Source organism: Cyprinus carpio, chromosome A16 (genome assembly GCF_018340385.1).
Source record: "Cyprinus carpio isolate SPL01 chromosome A16, ASM1834038v1, whole genome shotgun sequence".
NCBI classification, from domain to species: Eukaryota; Metazoa; Chordata; class Actinopteri; order Cypriniformes; family Cyprinidae; genus Cyprinus; species Cyprinus carpio.
The window spans coordinates 9,888,289-9,908,398 of NC_056587.1; the positions used below are offsets into that span (position 1 = coordinate 9,888,289).

General features: G+C 36.4%; 2 protein-coding genes across 5 annotated transcripts; both read left to right on the forward strand.

Annotated features, from left to right (window-relative positions):
- Window positions 1–3,482: 3,482 nt before the first annotated feature.
- On the forward strand, window positions 3,483–15,450 carry LOC109085509 (E3 ubiquitin-protein ligase CBL-like). 4 transcript variants are annotated; one of them, XM_042772546.1, is made up of 12 exons: window positions 3,483–5,237; window positions 9,242–9,388; window positions 9,527–9,683; window positions 10,349–10,470; window positions 10,624–10,761; window positions 10,848–10,935; window positions 11,440–11,571; window positions 12,229–12,420; window positions 13,125–13,271; window positions 13,439–13,494; window positions 13,935–13,990; window positions 14,207–15,450. In XM_042772546.1, exons 1-12 carry the CDS (start codon window positions 4,867–4,869, stop codon window positions 14,365–14,367), a joined length of 1,767 nt encoding a protein of 588 aa, XP_042628480.1. In that variant the 5' UTR covers window positions 3,483–4,866; the 3' UTR covers window positions 14,368–15,450. The 4 variants fall into 4 exon arrangements, 2 of the variants coding, with proteins under 2 accessions (XP_042628480.1, XP_042628481.1); XM_042772547.1 differs by having other exon boundaries at window positions 3,484–5,237; window positions 13,125–13,253; XR_006161971.1 differs by lacking the exon at window positions 13,439–13,494 and having other exon boundaries at window positions 3,487–5,237; window positions 14,207–14,292.
- Window positions 15,451–16,112: 662 nt separating this feature from the next.
- On the forward strand, window positions 16,113–19,404 carry LOC122147991 (interferon-inducible GTPase 1-like). The gene is made up of 3 exons (XM_042772549.1): window positions 16,113–16,383; window positions 16,997–17,728; window positions 18,189–19,404. The coding sequence occupies exons 1-3, from the start codon at window positions 16,373–16,375 to the stop codon at window positions 18,904–18,906; spliced, it is 1,461 nt and encodes a 486-aa protein (XP_042628483.1). The 5' UTR covers window positions 16,113–16,372; the 3' UTR covers window positions 18,907–19,404.
- Window positions 19,405–20,110: the final 706 nt, after the last annotated feature.

Below are 20,110 nucleotides of genomic sequence, written 5' to 3' on the forward strand. Positions count from 1 at the left end.
AGATTAGATATATGACTCATACCGATAACAACAACAAATGTCTGACTTTCATATGCTATCTCAGCATCTTATCTGGAAAGCACCCCCATCCCTTAAAGATACATAGGCCGGATAATAATTGTTGGTTCCTAGAACGTTCTGAAGACGTTAAGGTGATTGGTTACAAAACAGAACCTAAAGAGAACGTTCCAAGAACGATAGGAACAGAAATAACCAAATGAGAACTAGCCTATATGCTAACAGTAGGACAATGTTCTGTGTTTGCTGTGAGTTTGAAATCATTAGCGTCAGCCCTCTGATCTATCCCTATGTACAATCAAAATATACTGGGCGGAAAAAACAAGACATAGTATCAGATTATGTGCAAATAAAAATCTCAGTCAGTACCCCTCCCTCTCTTTGAGCCTACACCCCACTAGCCTTAGTTCCTCCTCACACCAGGGGTTTGAAGTTACCTTGGCCAGTTTGGGACTTTCCTTCTTTGTGGGGTTGTTGGAACAGCAAACGGAAAAAAATTATAGGTGTTTAAAGTCCCTAAAACACCAAGAGTCCATGGTGGGTCTGAACTTGTCAGTTGGTGACATACAATACTGTCAAAATGCTGAATCACAGCTTGTTTAGTCCCCGTGGGCCAACTGAAGATCAGCAAGATGATTCCAGGATCTGCGAATGAACTTTTTAAATTGAATAGAACACACAATTAAATTTAGCATTAGGTTTTCTGCTGCATAATCAAAACACATTTGACAATGCAATATAATACTTTTTTTAATCCCTGAGGGAAATGAAGGCTACAATTTGTAGCCTAGTGCTTTACAGAGAAAAAAGACAATAAACAGTGTGTTACACATAGTGTTCATGTGTTTGATATGCTTACCTTAAACTAATCTTATAGACAGTCAGACAGTTTTTCTAATCTATTTTTTAGTATATTTTTTTAATGAACGTTCCATTTACACTGTTACACCATTTACCATTCCTACATTGCCTTTAGAAGAAGAAGAAGAAAAAAAAAACTTCTATGCAATCATTAGTAAATTCAATAATAGTTATTTTGTAAAAATTTTAACCATATGATTTTTTTCTGCTCTACAGGTTGGACATGGTAGACATTATAGCAATATAGAGGAACCAAAATCATTCGTTCAGTCAGAACACCAAGATCATCTTGCACATTTTTCAGAAGCTGTCGGGCTCTTCTATCACTGTCATAAGAGTCTCGGACTGATGCTGAAATGCTGTGAAGCAGCGCCCTCTGCTGATGAGGGAAAATGTATATTTGTGAACAGTTTTAAACAATTGCTAAATATATATATATATAAAAATAGCTAAACATATATATATATGATTTATGATTTATGCACAGATTTGTGCATTTTTACTCTATATAGAACTGTATAAATAATAGAGATATGCATATGTATTTACATAATACTTGAGAAGGTAATAATTAAAGATGTATGTTATGTTAGCGGTTTAAGCTGGAGATGGCATTGGGGAGAAGTGCAAACAGGTTGTGTCCAGGATGAGAGGGGTCTGTGATGATGTTACCTGCCCGTTTCTTCACTCTAGAGTTGTACAAGTCCTGAAGACTGGGCAGGTGCACACCAATGATCCTTTCTTCTGTCCTAACAGTCCGTTGCAGTCTTCTTAAATCTGATTTGCTGGCTGACACAAACCAGACAGTTATAGAAGAGCACAGAACCGACTCAATAATAGCTGAGTAAAACTGTGTCATCTGTGCCTGTGGCAGGTTGAACTTTTTCAGCTGACGAAGGAAGTACAACCTCTGCCTGGCCTTTTTCACAGTGGAGTCAATGTGAATGTCCCACTTCAGGTCCTGAGAGAAGGTTGTGGCCAGGAATCTGAATGACTCCACTGCAGCCACAGTGCTGTCTATAATGGCGAGGAGGGGAGAGCAGGGGGGGTTTTCCTGAAGTCCACGATCATCTCCACAGTTTTGAGCGTGTTGAGCTCCAGGTTGTTGTGACTGCACCATACAGCCAGCTGCTCAACCTCTTGTCTGTAAGCAGACTCGTCTCTGTCCTGGATGAGTCTGATGACTGTGGTGTTGTCTGAAAACTTCAGGAGCTTGACAGAGGGGTCTTTAGAGGTGCAGTCATCTGTGTAGAGGGAGAAGAGCAGTGGGGAGAGAACACATACCTGAGGAGCTCCGGTGCTGATGGTGCGGTGTTGGATGTGATTTTTCCAAGCCTCACTAGCTGCTGCCTGTCTGTCTGTCAGGAAGCTGGTGATCCATTGACAGATGGAGGTGGGCACAGAGAGCTGTGTGAGTTTATTCTGAAGGGTGTCCGGGATGCTGGTGTTGAAAGCGGAGCTGAAGTCCACAAACAAGATCCTTGCATAAGTCCCTGGTTTCTCCAGATGTTGGAGGATGTAGTGCAATCCCATATTGACTGCATCATTCACAGACCTGTTTGCTCGGTAAGCAAACTGCAGGGGGTCCAGCAAGGGTCCAGTAATGTCCTTCAGGTAGGCCAGCACCAGTCTCTCAAATTACTTCATGACCTCAGATGTTAAAGCAACAGGTCTGTAGTCATTAAGTCCTGTGATTTTTGGTTTCTTGGGTACAGGGATGATGGTGGAGCATTTGAAGCAGGAGGCGACTTCACACAGTTCCAGGGATCTGCTGAAGATCAACTGGCCTCAGTGCTGGGGGATGGGGTCTTGTAGCTGGTGATGGCTTTCAGGCCATTCCACACTGATGTAGAGTCATTACTTGAAAGCTGTTGTTTTAGCTTTTCCCTATTCAGTGTGTATTTGGCCTGTTTGTACAAGTCTTTGTCCCCACTCCTGTAGGTGTCCTCTTTGGCCTGGCGAAGCCGTTTGAGTTTTGCACTGAACTAAGGTCTGTCATTGTTAAAAGATAAATAAGTCCTGGTGGAAACACACATGTCCTCAAAGAAACTGAAGTAGGATGTCACGGTGTCAGTAAGCTCATCCAGATCAGTTGCTGTAGCCTCAAAAACACTCCAATCAGTAAGTTCAAAGCAGGCCTGTAAATCTTGCTCTGCTTCAGCAGTCTATCTCTTTTCAGTTTTAACTACAAGCTTAGCAGATTTGCGTTTCTGCCTGTAGGCTGGTAGACGGTGAACCAAACAGTGATCAGAGAATCCCAGCGCTGCTCTGGGGACAATTAAATTTATTGTTAGCTTCCGGTTTTTGCTGTTTCCCTTATAGCCACAACCTATTGTCAGAATAGTAATTTTTGTCCACTAGAGGGCCACACAGAACCAACTGTTTAAAACAAGTTGAAGTAAATCTCAAGAAAAGTCGTCAGCTAATATTAGCTGTCAGTATGACATAAATATAGTCCCTAAATCGTTTTTTCCTCCTTTGGTTTCATCAGTTATCATCTTGGTTTGTTGTTTGTTTTGTTTATTTATTTATTTGCTTTTTAAATGTTTTTTTATTTTTTTTTATTTTTTAAGCATTTACCATAAACTATAATATGAAATATACAATTTCAATTTAAAATATATTTAACATTATAGCATGAAATCTCATATCAGTATGGTAGGCCTATACATATTGTATTAATCAATTTGTGTAATAATCAAATGTCACTTTAAGACCTACTACAGCTCAGAGACTCTCTTTGCTCCCTCTTTCCATAGTCATTTGTTATGTATTCAGGAAGTCGTTCACACATGGTCGGTCCAATATTCAAACAGCGTCCCAACTGCACACAGCCCACGCTGCTCGGCTCACTCTCACACACAAAGAAAACAAACCTGTTTGTCTGCCTGTTAGCTACCCGGAAACTGATCAGAGAGAGAGAGAAAGAGAGAGAGAGAGAGAGAGAGGGAGAAAGAGAGGTGCATGTCTGCAGTTGAGTTCCTGTCCTTAACCAGCATGAGCGTGAGTGCCTCTTCAAAATTTAGGACACAGAGATAGAATCAGACAGACTGAGAGAAACCAAATGGAGGAGAGAGAAAAATGCTGAGCGAGAGCACCAAATGTCTGTATGGGAGGAGTGCTAGTAGGACCTGGAGGCCAGTAGATCTGAAAGCAAAGTATTAGTATTTTGAGTATTTTTGGTGTCATGGTTTTGGGTTTCTCTTTGCTTGTGAGCAGTCTTTGTAATGGAGACATGGCAAAAGGACACATGACTAGCACTTTGCACCTTTTTCCTATGGAGCAGTAGCATTTTTTTTTTAACTGAAACCAACCTGCATAGTTTTTTTTTTTTTTTTTTTTTTGGTCAGGTGTTGCGCCTGTGTTGTTTGGGTAGGTAAGCTTTTCTTGTTCTGCTTGAGAGGAATGTATCTTGTGAATCGCATGTGGCAATGATGACAAACGTCGCTCATCACTTCTTCGCACTTGATATGACCCATGGACCTTCGCCATGGACGACACAAGGTTTGTAAACTGGATTATTGAACAGAGTTTTGTAGTGGTAAGATGACTGTTCATTTTGAAATCGTCACAATTACAGCTTCGTTTGAACTGCTGTTTTACATCATATCATCACCAGTGATAACAGGACAAAGTTACTGGGGAAGTGGTTTTCAGATAAATCACGCTACCTAAAAATAGATGTCTTTTCAGAGGATAATGGGGACACAAATTAACCACTTGTTATTGTATGTGGCTGTTTGATGAGTTATAGCTGCAGAGGTTTTCATCTTTTCATGCTAGCTCTGCTAAAAATGATGTTCTCCAAAAATTCTACCAATCATCAGCAGTTACATGCATAAAAGAGGATATCTGCATCAACTACACTTCAATTGTGTGAAGGAAGTGATTGGTTTCAACACTATCTTAGATGACTGTTGATTCAGACACATGTCTGAATCTTAACTAGCACTCCACGTGTGGCACATTGGATGTATCTCATCTATCATGGCAACAGCTAGACGTTCGAGTCAAACTCCTGACACTTCTCAATCCATGTCCCAGCCCCCCACCAGTGCGGACCGTAAACTTTTTGATAAAGTTCTCAGGAGACTCAACAAACTGCATAAACTGAGCACTGACCCCAGGCTGGGTCTTAAAAACAGCCCACCGTACCTTCCTGAACTAGTGTCAGAGACCACCATCCACCTGACAGAAGTTTGGGCTCCCTACAGGGGGTCCATGATGGCCGTGCCACGAGGGGACGAGGGTGATTATCTGAGGATCCATATTCAACACTTGCTGGACAAGGCAGATAGAGCTGTGCTGCTGTTTAAGGATGGCAAGGAGAAGATGTTTGAAGAGACATCAAGCTACAGGTAAGAGAAAAACAAACAGTGCAGAGGTCAGTTTAGTCTATGTACTGGACTCAGTGTGTGTGTTCTTTAGGTGGACATATTCAAACATCTCAGAGATGATCAGAGTTGAGCTGACTGAATCATATTAAAAATTAAGAAGAAAAAAAAGACAAGGTATAAAGGTAATAAAGCAGATTAATCCTGTTTGTTTTAGGTAGGTCTATCAAAGAAAACCTTTAATATATTGTATTTTTATAATATATTTTGTATGATAAATTAATAAAAATCCGAAAATGGTCAAAAAAACCTCAAAAAAAATTTTAAGATTAGGTACACACACATTTTTATTATAAGTGTATATATGGTAACGCTTCTTTTTAATGGTTCCCTAACAGATATTCTGATGACTATAAGTAACGTATACGGAAGTACATATCAGCCTAACCCTAATCCTAACCCTAACCTAACAGTCTACCATTCTCTAAGGGTTATTTGACATGTAGTTGCAAAGTTACTTATAGTTTGTATAATGTCTGGATTATCAAAATAAAGTGTAACCATAAATAAATAAATTTTAAAATTAATTAAATAATACATTTTGTATGTAAGTGTGTGTATGCATATATAGAGATTTTCATCTTTTCATTCTTGCTAGCTCTGCTAAAAATGACGCTTTCCATAAACTCAACCGGGGCGCCGCTAAGGGAGGGAAAATTAGGACGATTCTTTTGGGGCCCCCAGAGATCTGTTTTATTAGCAGTAACAGTACTAGTAGTAATGCAATAAAAAATTATAAATGTATCTACCCAAGAGTTACAAATAAAACAAAATTATTTCTGCCCTTTTTTAATATTTAGATTAATATTTAGTAAAATCCCCTTAAAATAATTGTAAAAAATTAAAGAAAAAAAAACACAATTGAACTAAAACCCACAAAAGGACAAATATATATTCGTTCTCATATATTTCAACGGCTCATTCAAACACTCCCCCACATCTCTACGTCACTATGTGGAAATATTTGTGCAGTGGCGCCCAAATGTTCACGCAGAGAAAGAAGGCATGGTTTCAGTAACCGCAGTTAGTGTTGAAGCAGCCATGTCAGGGAGATGCTGTGTGTATCTAGGCGAAAGCAAAAGCACTTTATTAGGCCGATCGATCTGTGGCTACGCAGCGCCGACGCATCTCGAACAAGCTGAACCCAGCTATGTGTAGGTTTATGACTAAATACTGATACCCAGTGGTGAAAAGCAATTGCAAAAGTAGTAGGTCAGTATTATTAAATTGCAGACAAAGATAACTAGGTTGGCTTGTATGTTTGGTGCGGTATGGGTACGGTAGGGGGCCCAACCTCATTTTCTTTCATGGAAATTGCTAGCGGCACCCCTGACTCAACTGATCATCAACAGCTACATGCAAAAAAATGCATTAACTACACTTTAACTGTGTGAATAAAGTGATTGGTTTCAACACTAATTTAGATGACTGTTGATTCAGACACATATCAGAACCTTAACTTAGAAAGATATAAGAAGGTAACTCGCTCTTATGCGAATGTGTGCCTGTGTGTGTATATATATAAATATGTAATTGTGTGTGGGTGTAAATTACAGTGGTGGTTTACACATTTCTTCAGTAGAGCAGCATTATGATGTACCCTCAACTTTGAAGAATCTGGAAATACTACTTTAATTCAAGTCTTATTGCTACTTCTCTAATATTGGTTCTATGGTTGTTGTAATGGTCTTATCTAATTAAAAAAAAAAAGACCATCAAGAAGGTGCAAAAACACAAACAGTATTAAAACTATTGAAGTATTCAAATTTGGTCATCAGATGAAATGACCACAGTCATAAAGTTAAACACCAATAAATAGAATGTTTAGCAAAAATGTCTGCCAAAAGAATGCAAATATAAATGCTGACATGTTCACACACATATAAAGATGTGGATCAGTTTTGCAAGGGAAAAAATTATCCTGGTAAAAACGTTCCTAGTAAACCTTACCAACAACCTGCCTGCAATAAAACGGCTTGTTTTCGATCTTAAGAAACCAAACATAGCAGTCCCTATTTACACTTTGTTGTGAGGCTTGACCAAGTTTCTGATCTGCTGTGACTACTAATGACCAGTGTGTATAGTGCAGCATTATCATGGAAATGGAGGAAACTTTCCTCTGGCAATGGAGGCCAGCAGTTTAATGTTATGTTTCAGCACAGCAGTGGCTGTTCAGTTACTTCCTGATCACAAAACTTTACTTTATTAGATTATTATTCTTTTATTTATGCATGGCAAAATAAAAGAGTGAAATATGCTCCTCAAATAATACATCAAATTTGAGAATAACCTGAGACGTAATAGATAATATTTGGTCTACTACTCATTTATCTCCAAGTAACAGTAAATAAAAGGCTTGTTTCGCAATGTCCGCAAATTGTTTTACCTTCTCTGCTGTGTGAAGCTGAATAGCAGGTCCTTCAAGTCACAACTTTCTTTTTTACTTTCTACTGGAGCTGCAATGTATTCAATATTTCACACAGCATGTCACAACTGGACCTTTAGTGTTGAGAAAAGATCTGAAAGAAACCAAGCAGCACCACTATGTGTGAATGTATGCATACTTTAAATACACACGTTTGATATGCTGACAAAATATATACATAATCTGAACACCATGCTTAATACATGCCTTTTCCTCAAAGCTCTGAGTTTTAATTGAGAAGCATGAAATATTATATCTCTCCTGTGACTAATTCATTTAATTTTTTCACTATAAGAGAGAACGGAATCACCACACAAACCTAATACAGTACATGTGGGTAAATGTAGATCATTTCACCTATACTTTGTGACTGCGATGAAACCATGTCAACATGATTAGTGGACAGGACAGTATGTGGGGGAAAATTTAAGAGCATGACTAAAGGAAACTTCAGGCTTCAGAGACGCTGCTCAGAGAAAAGGTACGACAAAATGAGGGCTTTGTGGCTAAGCTAGTAGAGATAAAAGTAGAAACAAAGCGGTCATATTGTCTGAATGGAAAAATCTGTTGCATACAAGACATGGTTGGTCAGTTTAGCACCCAAGTGCATATGCATCTCAACACAGTAAGCCACATTATCCACAGTCAAACATTAACAGACTCAAGGAATGGGAAAAAAATATTTCAATTACAGTGAAAGAGCAAGTAACAAGTAGAAAGACTGAAATAGTATTTTCTTGTAGAACATAATCTTATTTACAACATTAAAAATACACTTTAGTCATTATTATATTACAATGAAAAAAGTGAAGCATTGATTTCTTCAAACATCCCTTACTACACCATTTTTAAATACAATGCATATTACATCTGCCCTGCTGTGTGCTTTTTAAGTAAATATGTTATTTATTTTCTCTGCATTCAGATCTAATATAAAATTAAATCTTCAATCTGATTTAATCTTCATGTTAAATCAGACTGCAGATTTATTGACAAGAGAATAAGATGAGAGGTGCCGATCTGTGCCGTGCTGTGTAGAGGATGCTGACACTACCATGGAAACGTCTTTGATCAATTAGTAATGGAAAATTCTGTCAGCCCCACCTCAGACACACAGGACAGGATGCATCAAAGTACAACTTCCTGTTTCTAGAAGTTAGAGTGCATTGTGCTTATGCCTGCTTTTTGTTTCTTTTTGAGTGTATGTTTGTGCAACTTGTTGACATGATTATATCACACATCAACAAACAATTATCATATGCACACAAATCAGAAAACAAGCACCACAGCTCTTCTGTGCACTTTACTACCCACTTTATATACAAACAAATATGTTTTACCATGCAATATATATCTGGGTAATATTTTATGCAACACACAATATATATATATATATATATATATATATATATATATATATATATATATATATATATATATATATATATATATATATATATATATATATATATATATATATATGCACGCACACATTAAAATAAAATAATAAAAATATATTAAAAAAGTTTGCTTTCTTTTTCAGGAGAAATCTTACTAAGCTGTCACTGCTGTTCAGCCACATGTTGAATGAACTACAAACTTTGTTTCCTGGGGGACGATTTCAGGGTGATACTTATAGAATTACAAAGACAGAGGCCAAAGACTTCTGGAGGAAAGCCTTTGGACACAAGTATTGCATTTTTTTTATATGTATTGAAAATTTAAACCCTATGCATCAATTTAAAAAAAATTTAATAAATAAAAAATTGGTCAGTCATCCACCCCCCCCACACACACCTCTCTCTCTCTCTCTCTCTCTCTCTCTCAGATGTATAGTGCAGTGGAACATTTTCAAACAGCAGCTGAGGAGGTTTCATTACTTTGAAGAGGGAATGGAGGCCATGGCTTTGAAGTCCACGGTTGATCTCACTTGTAATGATCACATATCCATCTTTGAGTTTGATATATTCACCAGGCTTTTTCAGGTATCCTTAGCTTGAGGAGAACTTGCATATATTTTTTTTTTAAATATTTTTTGTTTTCTCACATGACAATATTTTTTTTTTAAGTAGCAGGCACATTCCATTAATTCAGTCATTTTTGTGAGACTTGCTAGATATGTTTGATAAACTAAATCTAACACGAAAAGTAGATAATTTCAACATTTATATACTATACATGTATTTATAATATGTGACCCTGGACCACAAAACCTTAAGTGTCAATTTTTCGAGATGATGAATCTGAGGGTGCAAAAAAAAAAAAAAAAAATCAAAATACTGAGAAAATCACCTTTGAAGTTGTCAAATGAATTCTTAACAATGCATATTACTAATCCAAAATTAAGTTTTGATATATTTATGGTACAAATATCCTCATGGAACATGATCTTTACTTAATATCCTGATGATTTTTGGCATAAAAGAAAAATCGATAATTTTGACCCATACAATGTTTTTTGGGCTATTGCTAAAAATATACCCCAGCGACTTAAAACTTGTTTTGTGGTCCAGGGTCACATATATATTTTTTGTACTGTATTCTGTATTTGTACTGTATTTTGTACTTTATTCATGGAAAGTGCAGCAGTAAAACATTACCTCCTTTTTTTTTTTGCTATAAGCTATTTAATCTTCTATTCTTCCTTCAGCCTTGGTCAACTTTGTTAAGAAACTGGAATCATTTAGCAGTAACTCACCCAGGATACATGGCGTTTCTCACCTATGACCAGGTCAGGGTCCGACTAGAGCACTACAGACATCGTCCTGGCAGGTAAGAGATACACCAGGCTATAGCAGGGCTAAAATGAACAAACTATGTAACCAAAAAAGTCAATAAACCAAAATATTACAGTTTGCTTATCTAGGTTTAAACTTACAGAATTACAGTGGATTAGATCTAAACTCTTACTGGCTCTCCCCACAGCTACATCTTTCGTCTCAGTTGCACAAAAATGGGTCAGTGGGCGATTGGTCATGTGACCAGTGATGGCACCATTGTGCAAACCATTCCCCAGAATACACCTCTCTTTCAAGCACTCATACAAGGTTTCAGGGAGGGCTGGTGAGTTCACAATCTAATATTATTTCAAGAAAAAAAAAACTCTGACCTCACAGTGTTAACATAATCTGGAATGCTTATATATGCAGCTACTTATACCCTGATGGGCGTGATGTGAACCCTGACCTCACCAGCCTGTGCAGTCCAACTCACAAGGGTCGAGTCAAAGTCACTGAGGTAACTGAAAGTTACAAAGTCAAGATAAAAGTACATTACTATATATATATATATATATATAAAGTCAAGATGGTAGTGTCAAAGTCACTGAGGTTATTGTATTTTATAATGTATATATGTATATTTTTTTTTTATATATATATATTATATACATTTTTTTTATTTTTTTTTTTATTTATGTTAGATTAAATGTATTATTGAAATAAATTATAAAAAAGTTTTAGTTTCAGTGATACTAAACTAATACTAAAATTCCCTTTTTTGGATCACAACATTACAAGAAAAATGTAAATGATAATAATAATCACTATTATGTAATACTAAATTAAATTATTGCCTACATTTTTAATTGTTCGTTTAAACATTACACTATACTAAACATGGTCCTCTGCTTTTTTCATATTTGAAATGTGCTTGTTTCTTGAATGTAAGTGCATTTTTTTTTTCTCTAATGCAAGATTGACTGTTTTCTCTTTCCTTTATTTGTTGAACTTCTCTCTTCAGGAGCAGTATGAATTATACTGTGAGATTGGCAGCACATTTCAGCTCTGTAAAATCTGCACAGAACGAGACAAGGACACTCGCATTCAGCCCTGCGGCCATCTGCTGTGTCAGCCCTGCTTGACTGGCTGGCAGGTATATTGCTTTCCTATTGTGCTCAGACCTTTATAACCATCTCCCATTCACACTTACATTCACACTCACATGCAATTATGGTCAGGTTACACCCCAAACCCACATCCAGAACAATTATACATGATTATGTGGTTGTGTTTTTCCATTGTTGGTGCACATAAATAAACATAAATCTAATTAGAATATAATTATTTTAATAACAATATACCATTAACATAAACTGATAATTAAATACTTGCATGAAGCAAAGTTATTCAGAAAGCAGTTCTGCATGAAATACAGTGTTTGCCACAGTGTCATGCAACATGACCTGACATTTTGGCTCAAGCTTCCTGCCTGTGTTTGATAAAGCATATGTGTGCACTGTGACTAATTTTCCACTTCTCTAAACTTACACTTCACTGAATGATAAGATCACATTGACCCTAGAGAATGAGAGGATGTGATGCATTTCTGCAGCTCTGCATCTTACAATGTAACACTAGTGCAACTCGCGTAAGATGTCATAAGATAAGCAAATCTTTCTTGTGGTATGATGTGCAGGGGAAAGATGCCCTTGGGAGCTAAGAAATTGAGTCCATGGTTTCAGTACCCTGTGCATTAATTAAGTATGTGAATTTGTGTGTTGAAAGTTGTGTCACTCCCTCTGATATGCAGAAGTCAGATGGGCACACTTGCCCCTACTGCCGCTGTGACATCAGAGGCACAGAGTCCATCCTCATTGAGCCCTACCTGCCAACCAGAGACAGGAGGGCAGGGGGGAAGGAGGAAGAGGAGGAAGATGAAGATGAGGAGGAGGATCATGAGGATGTAGAGCTGGTGATGAAAAAAATGGCTTGTATGAAAAAGGTGAGAGTATGTCTTTTGCTGCAAATCTGAAATCCACATTTTATGACTTACACTGTTTATTTACTGTTTACTCTTGTGTGTAGGGTACCCTGTTTATATAATTTGACTGCAGTGTAATAGATTATAGATGATTAAACCAGGAATGCACAATATATCTGTACTATATCAGTTATCAGCCAATATTACAGATCAATTTGTTTATACTATTTCATTGTGAATGCTCATTTCCAGTTTTAACATTTAGATTAACTTTGTCACCATCTAAAGCTCACTTAAAGTTAATGTCACCTTTATTTCTATAGCTCTTTATTCAATACAGCCTGTGTCAAAGCAGCTTCACGGTGCTAAATAGTAAAGTAGCAGAATCACTTATGGAAACTCAGCTATGGGGAGTATTCAGATTCTGCTAAAGTAGCTCTAATATGTGTCATTATTTAGCTCAAGTCAGTTCAGTGTTGGTTCAGTTCAGATAGGGCTGCATCATAAATTGTATTGTATTCATGATCACAGTTTTTGATTTTCTCGATAATATTTTGTATTCTCAAGTGTCTGTTATTTGGCAGTTGCTTTGCTATGAAAAATGTCTGCTTATGCAATAAATGTGAATGTACGGTAGTTTTATCTATTGTTCTGAGTGTGTGCAATTCTTCAGTTCACTCTGACTTTAATGAGTGTTTAATCTCATTCCTCTCTCACTATTTCAGATTTCTCAGGAGGAGTATCAAGTTCCCCGTTCCAGTCTGTCACCTCCTCCCCTTCCTCCCAAAAGACATTCACTCTCCCCTTGTCCATCTCCCAAACCACCCTCCAGATCCTTGAGCATAGGCACACAGGTCAGCCAGTCTAGCTTGGTGGGTTGTTCTGTCTGTCTATCTATTGGTTTTGTTTTTAGATCACTTGGTAACCAAATTATGAAATAAATAATGTTACTTTTGTTGAGTGCATGGTCATCAGTGGTTAGTAAGTGAATTCGGTGTAACTGTAATCATGAGAATCAGTTATCACGTTCTTACCGCAGAAAGTCAAACCCAGTTCCTGGTCAGAAAACATGCTAAGACAAACTTCCTCAGATAGGTAAGAAATGTTCTGAATAATATGTTTACAACATAGTACACATGGGTAAGATTCTCTTTACAAGTATTTGGCAATAATGCATGAATACATTTGCATTAGATCCTCTGTTTGGACGCCTGTGTGATCTTGATGGTACTGTAATTGATGTCATGCATCCACCAAAAATAACCTTAAAATCCATTGTATAAATAGTTACGAAAAGTGAAGTTAGCTGTCATGCTAGTTGCTTTCAGATGCCACTTGGTTTCATATTTTTCACCTAATGCAATTACAATTCTCACATTTTCAGAAAGCCTTAATTGTCCAATATGTTTTGGGGTTGCTAGCTATAGTCAGATGTTTGATGCATTAATAAGTTAATAAATTAAAACAATAAGTTTTTATAACTATGTCTATTTCTGCTATCCTTTTCTGCTTCTTTACTTTCCAACTGGATTCAGAAGTGAGGAACTTTTGGAAGACTTCCGTCCCTCATCTTTGCCATATGTCAGACAGAGTAGGTATCATAACTGACTTTCATTCACTTCTTGTATGCTTATTATAACTGTGATATTTTTTATTCATTAAATATCTTAAGAATACTTGTGACACGTTTTGTTGAACACTTGAGACACCCAAACATTACTTTTGCTGCTGTTTACTGACATCAGGTGGCAGGGCTTGAAATGACATAGCAGATCATATCTGATGAAACAATTTCCTGTCTGTGTAGGTGGGGAGCCCTGGGAAGGGCCTTCAGAAAGTGTAAAAATGAAGAAGAGAGCGAAAAGAAGGGACAAGGAAGAAGAAGATCACGACAGAGGTGTGGCAGATTCAGCATCTCCCTCAGGAAGTCATATTCATGGGGAGATGGAAGGAAACACGTCATCCTGACAGCAAAATTCACCTCCGACTTCAGACTGTAAAGTATATTGACCAGACAAAGCAATTGTGTGATATCAGCATCAATGGACAACCAAAATTATTCAAAGGACTCAATAATCACCATATTCGGAACATACATGTTCTGTATGTATGTTAGTTCAACTGAACTTTGCATTGACAGCAGAAAACATGCATTTTACTGCTCACACCTTTTAAACACATTTTTCTACCTCATGCCTACTAAATTTTTAGAGAACAAGCACTGTGTTTTGACAGACCAGAATAATAATAATAATAAAAAAAAAATAATAATAAAATAAAACAATAAGCAGACTTGTTTTCTTTCTATATCTTAAGATATAGGTTGTTTAACTTTATCTAAATAAGATGGAAGTGTGTAAGTAATTTCAGTTCGTTCACACCAGACCAAACCAAATCAAACCAAAAAAAAGTTTCACATTACATAACAGTAACAGTTTGCAGATTTACAATTTCATATTTAGTAAAAGAATTGAAACAGACATGCATTGATATTTATTCTTTGTACTGCCTAGAAAATCTCTGAAAACCTTTGTTTTGGCGCCAGATCTGTGCAATTAAACAATGTTTTTCCAAGCCTGGCTGTAAATGAGAACTATAACAACCGATTGCTCCATACTGCTGTGACTTTCTTGTTAATGATCTCTGGATTGTCTCTGCTGCCCTCTGTTGGATTGAGCCAGAACTCAGTGTGTTAAAATGCTGGAGTACTTCTGTTTGTTTAGAGGTGGTTGGGATTCACCTGAATGCATTCTTCTTGTTTCCTTCATTCTTTTATAATGAGTTTCACATGATTTGTTAAAGTGTGCCAAGGTTAAGTTAAACCAGACTTTCAAGCCATATCTATCATAAACAATCTTTCTTTTATGTATGAATGTAGTAGGTTTAATATTTGCACTAAAACTGAACGATTGTCAACATTATTTTGAAAGATAGTTATACTAGACTACATTACACACATCAACACACTCTGGTTGCTGTAAGAAATTAAGCCGACGGAAGCAAGAAAGACAAGAAAATATATTTTATAAATAAATGCCACCAGTCCTGGTACCTGTAATGTTGTTATTATTTACCATGTTGTTATATGATGTATGAAGAGGATGCATATTGGGCATATTTTTAAAAAATATATATATATGTGTGTGTGTATAATACACAATCTGAAAAAAGGCCTATATTTAGAATCTATATCTTTTGCACAACGCCACTGCTAGTAAGTCATTTGTCTTCAGATTTTGTCCTCAGATTGGCTTCCACGACGTCATTTCCTCCTCCCTACTGCTACTGGCATAAAGTTGGCTTGACGTTGGACGTTCGATATTCGCAAATCTAGGGACCGTCTCTAAAGTTACATGCGAAACTACTATACACTTCTCTAACGTCAATAGCATGCAAGGAGAATGACTAACAGTCATGAAAACAACTGTTAACTGTTCATCCAGGTGTCAACTATAATGCACATAATATAATATACATAGATAATTATTAAAATAAACTGTAAATCATATGTAAAATCATGCTAATTTGATTTAATTGCTAATTACATATGATTTACAGTTTATTTTAATAATTATCAAAAAATATAAAAGGTGTGCATTATAGTTGACATCTGGATGAACAGTTAACCGTTGTTTTCATGACTTTTAGTCATTCTCCTTACATGCTATTGACCTTAGAGAAGTGTATATAGTAATTTCGCATGTAACTTTAGAGACGGTCCCTAGATTTGCGAATATCGAAGTCCAGCGTCAAGCAAACTTTATGCCAGTCCTACACTTAGACTTCAAGTGAAATCGTGTTTACATTGGTATTTGGCGTGAAAAAAAACGGGGTCGGGTTTTGACAGTTTTTAAAATCAAACTGTGAAGAAAGCCTAATTATGACAATGTTAGTTTTGTTAATGCGTTGTGAGCACATCGCATAGACTACTTTCCATTTCCTTTAAACTGAAACCAACATAAACATCAGCGCAATGGACGATGGGTGAGTGGGTTTATTTGGCAATCTCTCCAAAAACACGACAACTCTATACATTTAGATGTTATTTTCCTACTTTTTACTTACAGCCGTCTAGTTGCCAGCTGCACATTTTTCTATCAAAATTCAGTAGCGCTTATTTCAACAGCTATAAGTCAACTTGGTTCGTTTACAAATGAACGCGGTTTTGCGGTTAAGCGTCTTAACTTGACACGACATCTTAAAATGTCTTAAAAAGCAGCTAGACGCGACGCAAGGGTCGGCGACATGTGTAGCTCATGTTTAACCTATCTAAAAATATTAAATCGCAGTGGAACGACGAGAAAGCGATATGTTTGAACCGTGTAAAAAAAATGAGGCACTTTCGGCTTTCTCAGATTCATTCCTCATAAATATGACACACACAGTGATATTTGAGGTACCTTCAAAAGAGTGTTGAGATATTTCTCCAGAGAAACCCAAAGTGCCTCTAGTAGCCTATCTTTTTATTTTTACAGAATAGTTCACTGGACCTCCCAACTACACAAAAAGGCCAAGAACCCTAAATGTGGGATGATGGAATAATGTTCTTTAAAATGTTACAGCATAAAGTGTTGACCGAGTGTTCTGTTTTCTGTAGATTTTTACCAGCAAAAATACAAGAGGATTATATCAACAAAATCAAGAATGTGTTTGCCTCTGAAAGCCCTGAGGAAATTCCCCACCAGCTTATCTCTCTTTTGGAAGTCTTTGACCGTTTAAAGATAGATATCGCTGTGACTGGAGAGTCTGGTGCAGGGAAGTCTTCTCTTATCAATGCGTTCCTCGGATTGAATCCTGATGATGCAGGGGCTGCTCCAACTGGAGCTGTGGAAACCACGAAGGAAGCAACCATGTATCAGCATCCAAATTTTCCACACGTCAGACTGTGGGATCTTCCAGGGATGGGCACCCCTTCCTTTGAATCCAAGAGTTATGTAAAGACAATGAACTTTGATCTATATGACATGTTCATGGTTGTGATATCAGAGAGAGTCAGAGAAAACAACATGCTGTTGGTTGAAGAAATTGAGCAACAAAAGAAGCCCTATTATTTCATTAGAACAAAAATTGATAATGACATACAGTCCCAGAGAAAGAAAAAAAAATTCTCTGAAATACATGTATTAGATCAAATGAGACAGGACTGTAAGAAATATCTGAAGGAGAAGAAACTGGACCCACATGTGTTCCTAGTGTCAGCCATTGACACTCAAAAATATGAGTTGCAGAAGCTCACAGACACTCTTAAGGATGAGGTTTCTCAACTTAGAGCAGAGGTATTTTCAAGTTTTCTGGACGAGATGTTACATGGACGATGGATAAAAGCAAGGTAAGTATGTACTGTAAGTAAATGCTTGTTCAAAACTGTAGGAAATGTTTAATACTTAGAAATCCATTGTATTTAAAACTTTTGTACCATTTTAGAAAACATTAAATTGAATGATTTTGAACATTTCATGTTTAGTAAACATTTTCCTTACACTTTGAATACAGGTATACATTTTAACCGTTATTCTCCAAATGTTTTTATATTTTAACGTTTTTAAAGTAATGAATTATGAATTTCTTACTTTTTGGGCTTTATACCTCAAATTAAATATCACAGTTAATTTTAACTCTGAATTTAAGAATGTTGTCATCATAGATGAGGCCTATTTAAGTTATTGCATTTATGACTGATATATTGAATGTATTATTGAAGAAAAATAGTCATAATAGAGAGGGCAAACAATGAATGTAACATCATTTACCCTAACATTCATGTAATTTATTTTTATTTATTACTTTAGGTATGCTACAAATCACATCCAACAGACTAGGAAACTTCAAGCTGAGGACATCACAACATTGCAAAATATGCATAAGCGCACAGGTTTTGGAGCTGCGAAAGTCAGTGTTGTACTGGAGGCTTTGAGTCACTTTCAGCTAGATGTTGCAGTTTTGGGTGAGACGGGCTCTGGAGTGTCCACTTTTGTAAATGCCTTAATTGGGCTGGGGAACGAAGAGTGTGGTGCAGCTTCAGCGTCCATCAGCAACCCAGCAATGAGTCTGGGATACCCAGATGTACGGTTCTGGGACATATCCGGCATAGAGGGAGTCATGGATTACTCGATGTATGAAATGAAACAAGCCCTGAATTGTTATGACTTCTTTATCATCATTGTATCAGACTGGCAGAAAGCACGCCATTTAAAACTAGCTAAAGCAGTTGAAGAATTAAGGAAGCATTACCTCTTAGTCCAGACTAAAGTAGACCGTCATCTACAGACTCAAAAAAGTGAGTTGTGCTGTGATGAGACTGAGATACTTGATGGGCTTCGGGCACAATATACCCAGGAGCTTCAGATGGCAAAACTGTCTGAAGAGCAGATTTTTCTCATCAACAATCTGGACAGGTGTGCCTTTGATTTTGTAGTTTTGGAAAGTGCACTCTCCAGTGACCTCAAAACTGTCAGGACAAGTGCTTTTGCATATTATATAGCAAACACAGTAAAGGAACATAAATAATAAAAAAAAAAAAACATAGAAGTGTAAGATATGATGCAGCAGTAAACTGCTTTAAAATGACTTGATTTCCGTTTAATTTAATTAACCATTAATTTAAAATAACCATTAAATATTTAAGCATACTAATGTAACTTCAGTTTAAAACGGATGTGTAATAATATATTAACTGAATTAGCAAATAATGTTTGATTTAGTTTAATATGCTGTATAATTCTGTATTTTTCTGTCTGTGACAGATAAGATGACTTTGAAACATATGAAGAAAATGCTAGAGAGGCACCACATTTTAATTGTCCTTATTATTGAAAAAGAATAGAAGATATTCAGTTGGAAAATAGAAAATAATTTGTAGAAGTTGGTCTGCATTAAAAATATGTGAACCGTTGACCTCAATATACTATTTTATTGAATGTTTGTAATAATTGTAATAACTGCAGATTCTCACATCATTTCACAGTTAAGGCTATTTCTCGTTTAATAAAACGTTATAAAAAAATATTCCCTGTTTCTTCTTTTGTTATGCAAATAAAAAAAAAAAAAACAGTTTGTAATGGACTGTAGGTAAGTTATACTATAACAATATTTAGTGTTTTTAATTATTATTTGTATTTTAAGGGACCTAAAAATTGTAGAAATAATTTTTGTGAAACTATAAGTAAGCTACCCCTATGTGCACTTTCTAGGTCAACCGAAATGTCTGATGTTGTTATGGGTAGCAACATAAACAAATACTTTGTGACTATGCCAGGAATCAGTGATATGAACTGGACTAATCTATTACTGTGACACCCAACTCGACAGCTTACTCACACCTTACAAAATTCCAAAAACCTTCATAAATTTCAAATGCGTCATAAAACTGATAATAGGTCCAAAAATAAACCTGTAAAGAAAAGGTTGGGCTTTTTTCCCCCTTTCACATTAAGAAAGAATTATGTATGATCACACCCATCTGCCTTCTAAGACTAAACCAATACCTCTAACAATTCAACAGTTTAATATCCTAAATTTAAGCATCAGTAGGTAGCACCATGAAACAAAAAATAATGTTAATGGCTGACAGTCATAAATGTTATTTTTTATTAACATATACACACATATTTTCAATAATAAATGCAAATCCCTTCGAGCCTGGATCACACAACTAGTAAATCCTGAAAGTAAACACCTGCTATGTCATTCAGCATCATTTCAGTAAATAAAA

Excerpts from the sequence above, each read along its gene's own strand:
- LOC122147991 (XM_042772549.1), top strand. Across the intron at positions 17,729-18,188 it reads GGACGATGGATAAAAGCAAG|GTATGCTACAAATCACATCC; the intron begins GTAAGTATGTAC and ends TTATTACTTTAG.
- LOC109085509 (XM_042772546.1), top strand. The coding sequence starts at position 4,867 with ATGGCAACAGCTAGACGTTCGAGTCAAACTCCTGACACTTCTCAATCC. Across the intron at positions 9,389-9,526 it reads AGGAAAGCCTTTGGACACAA|ATGTATAGTGCAGTGGAACA; the intron begins GTATTGCATTTT and ends TCTCTCTCTCAG. Across the intron at positions 11,572-12,228 it reads CCTGCTTGACTGGCTGGCAG|AAGTCAGATGGGCACACTTG; the intron begins GTATATTGCTTT and ends TCTGATATGCAG.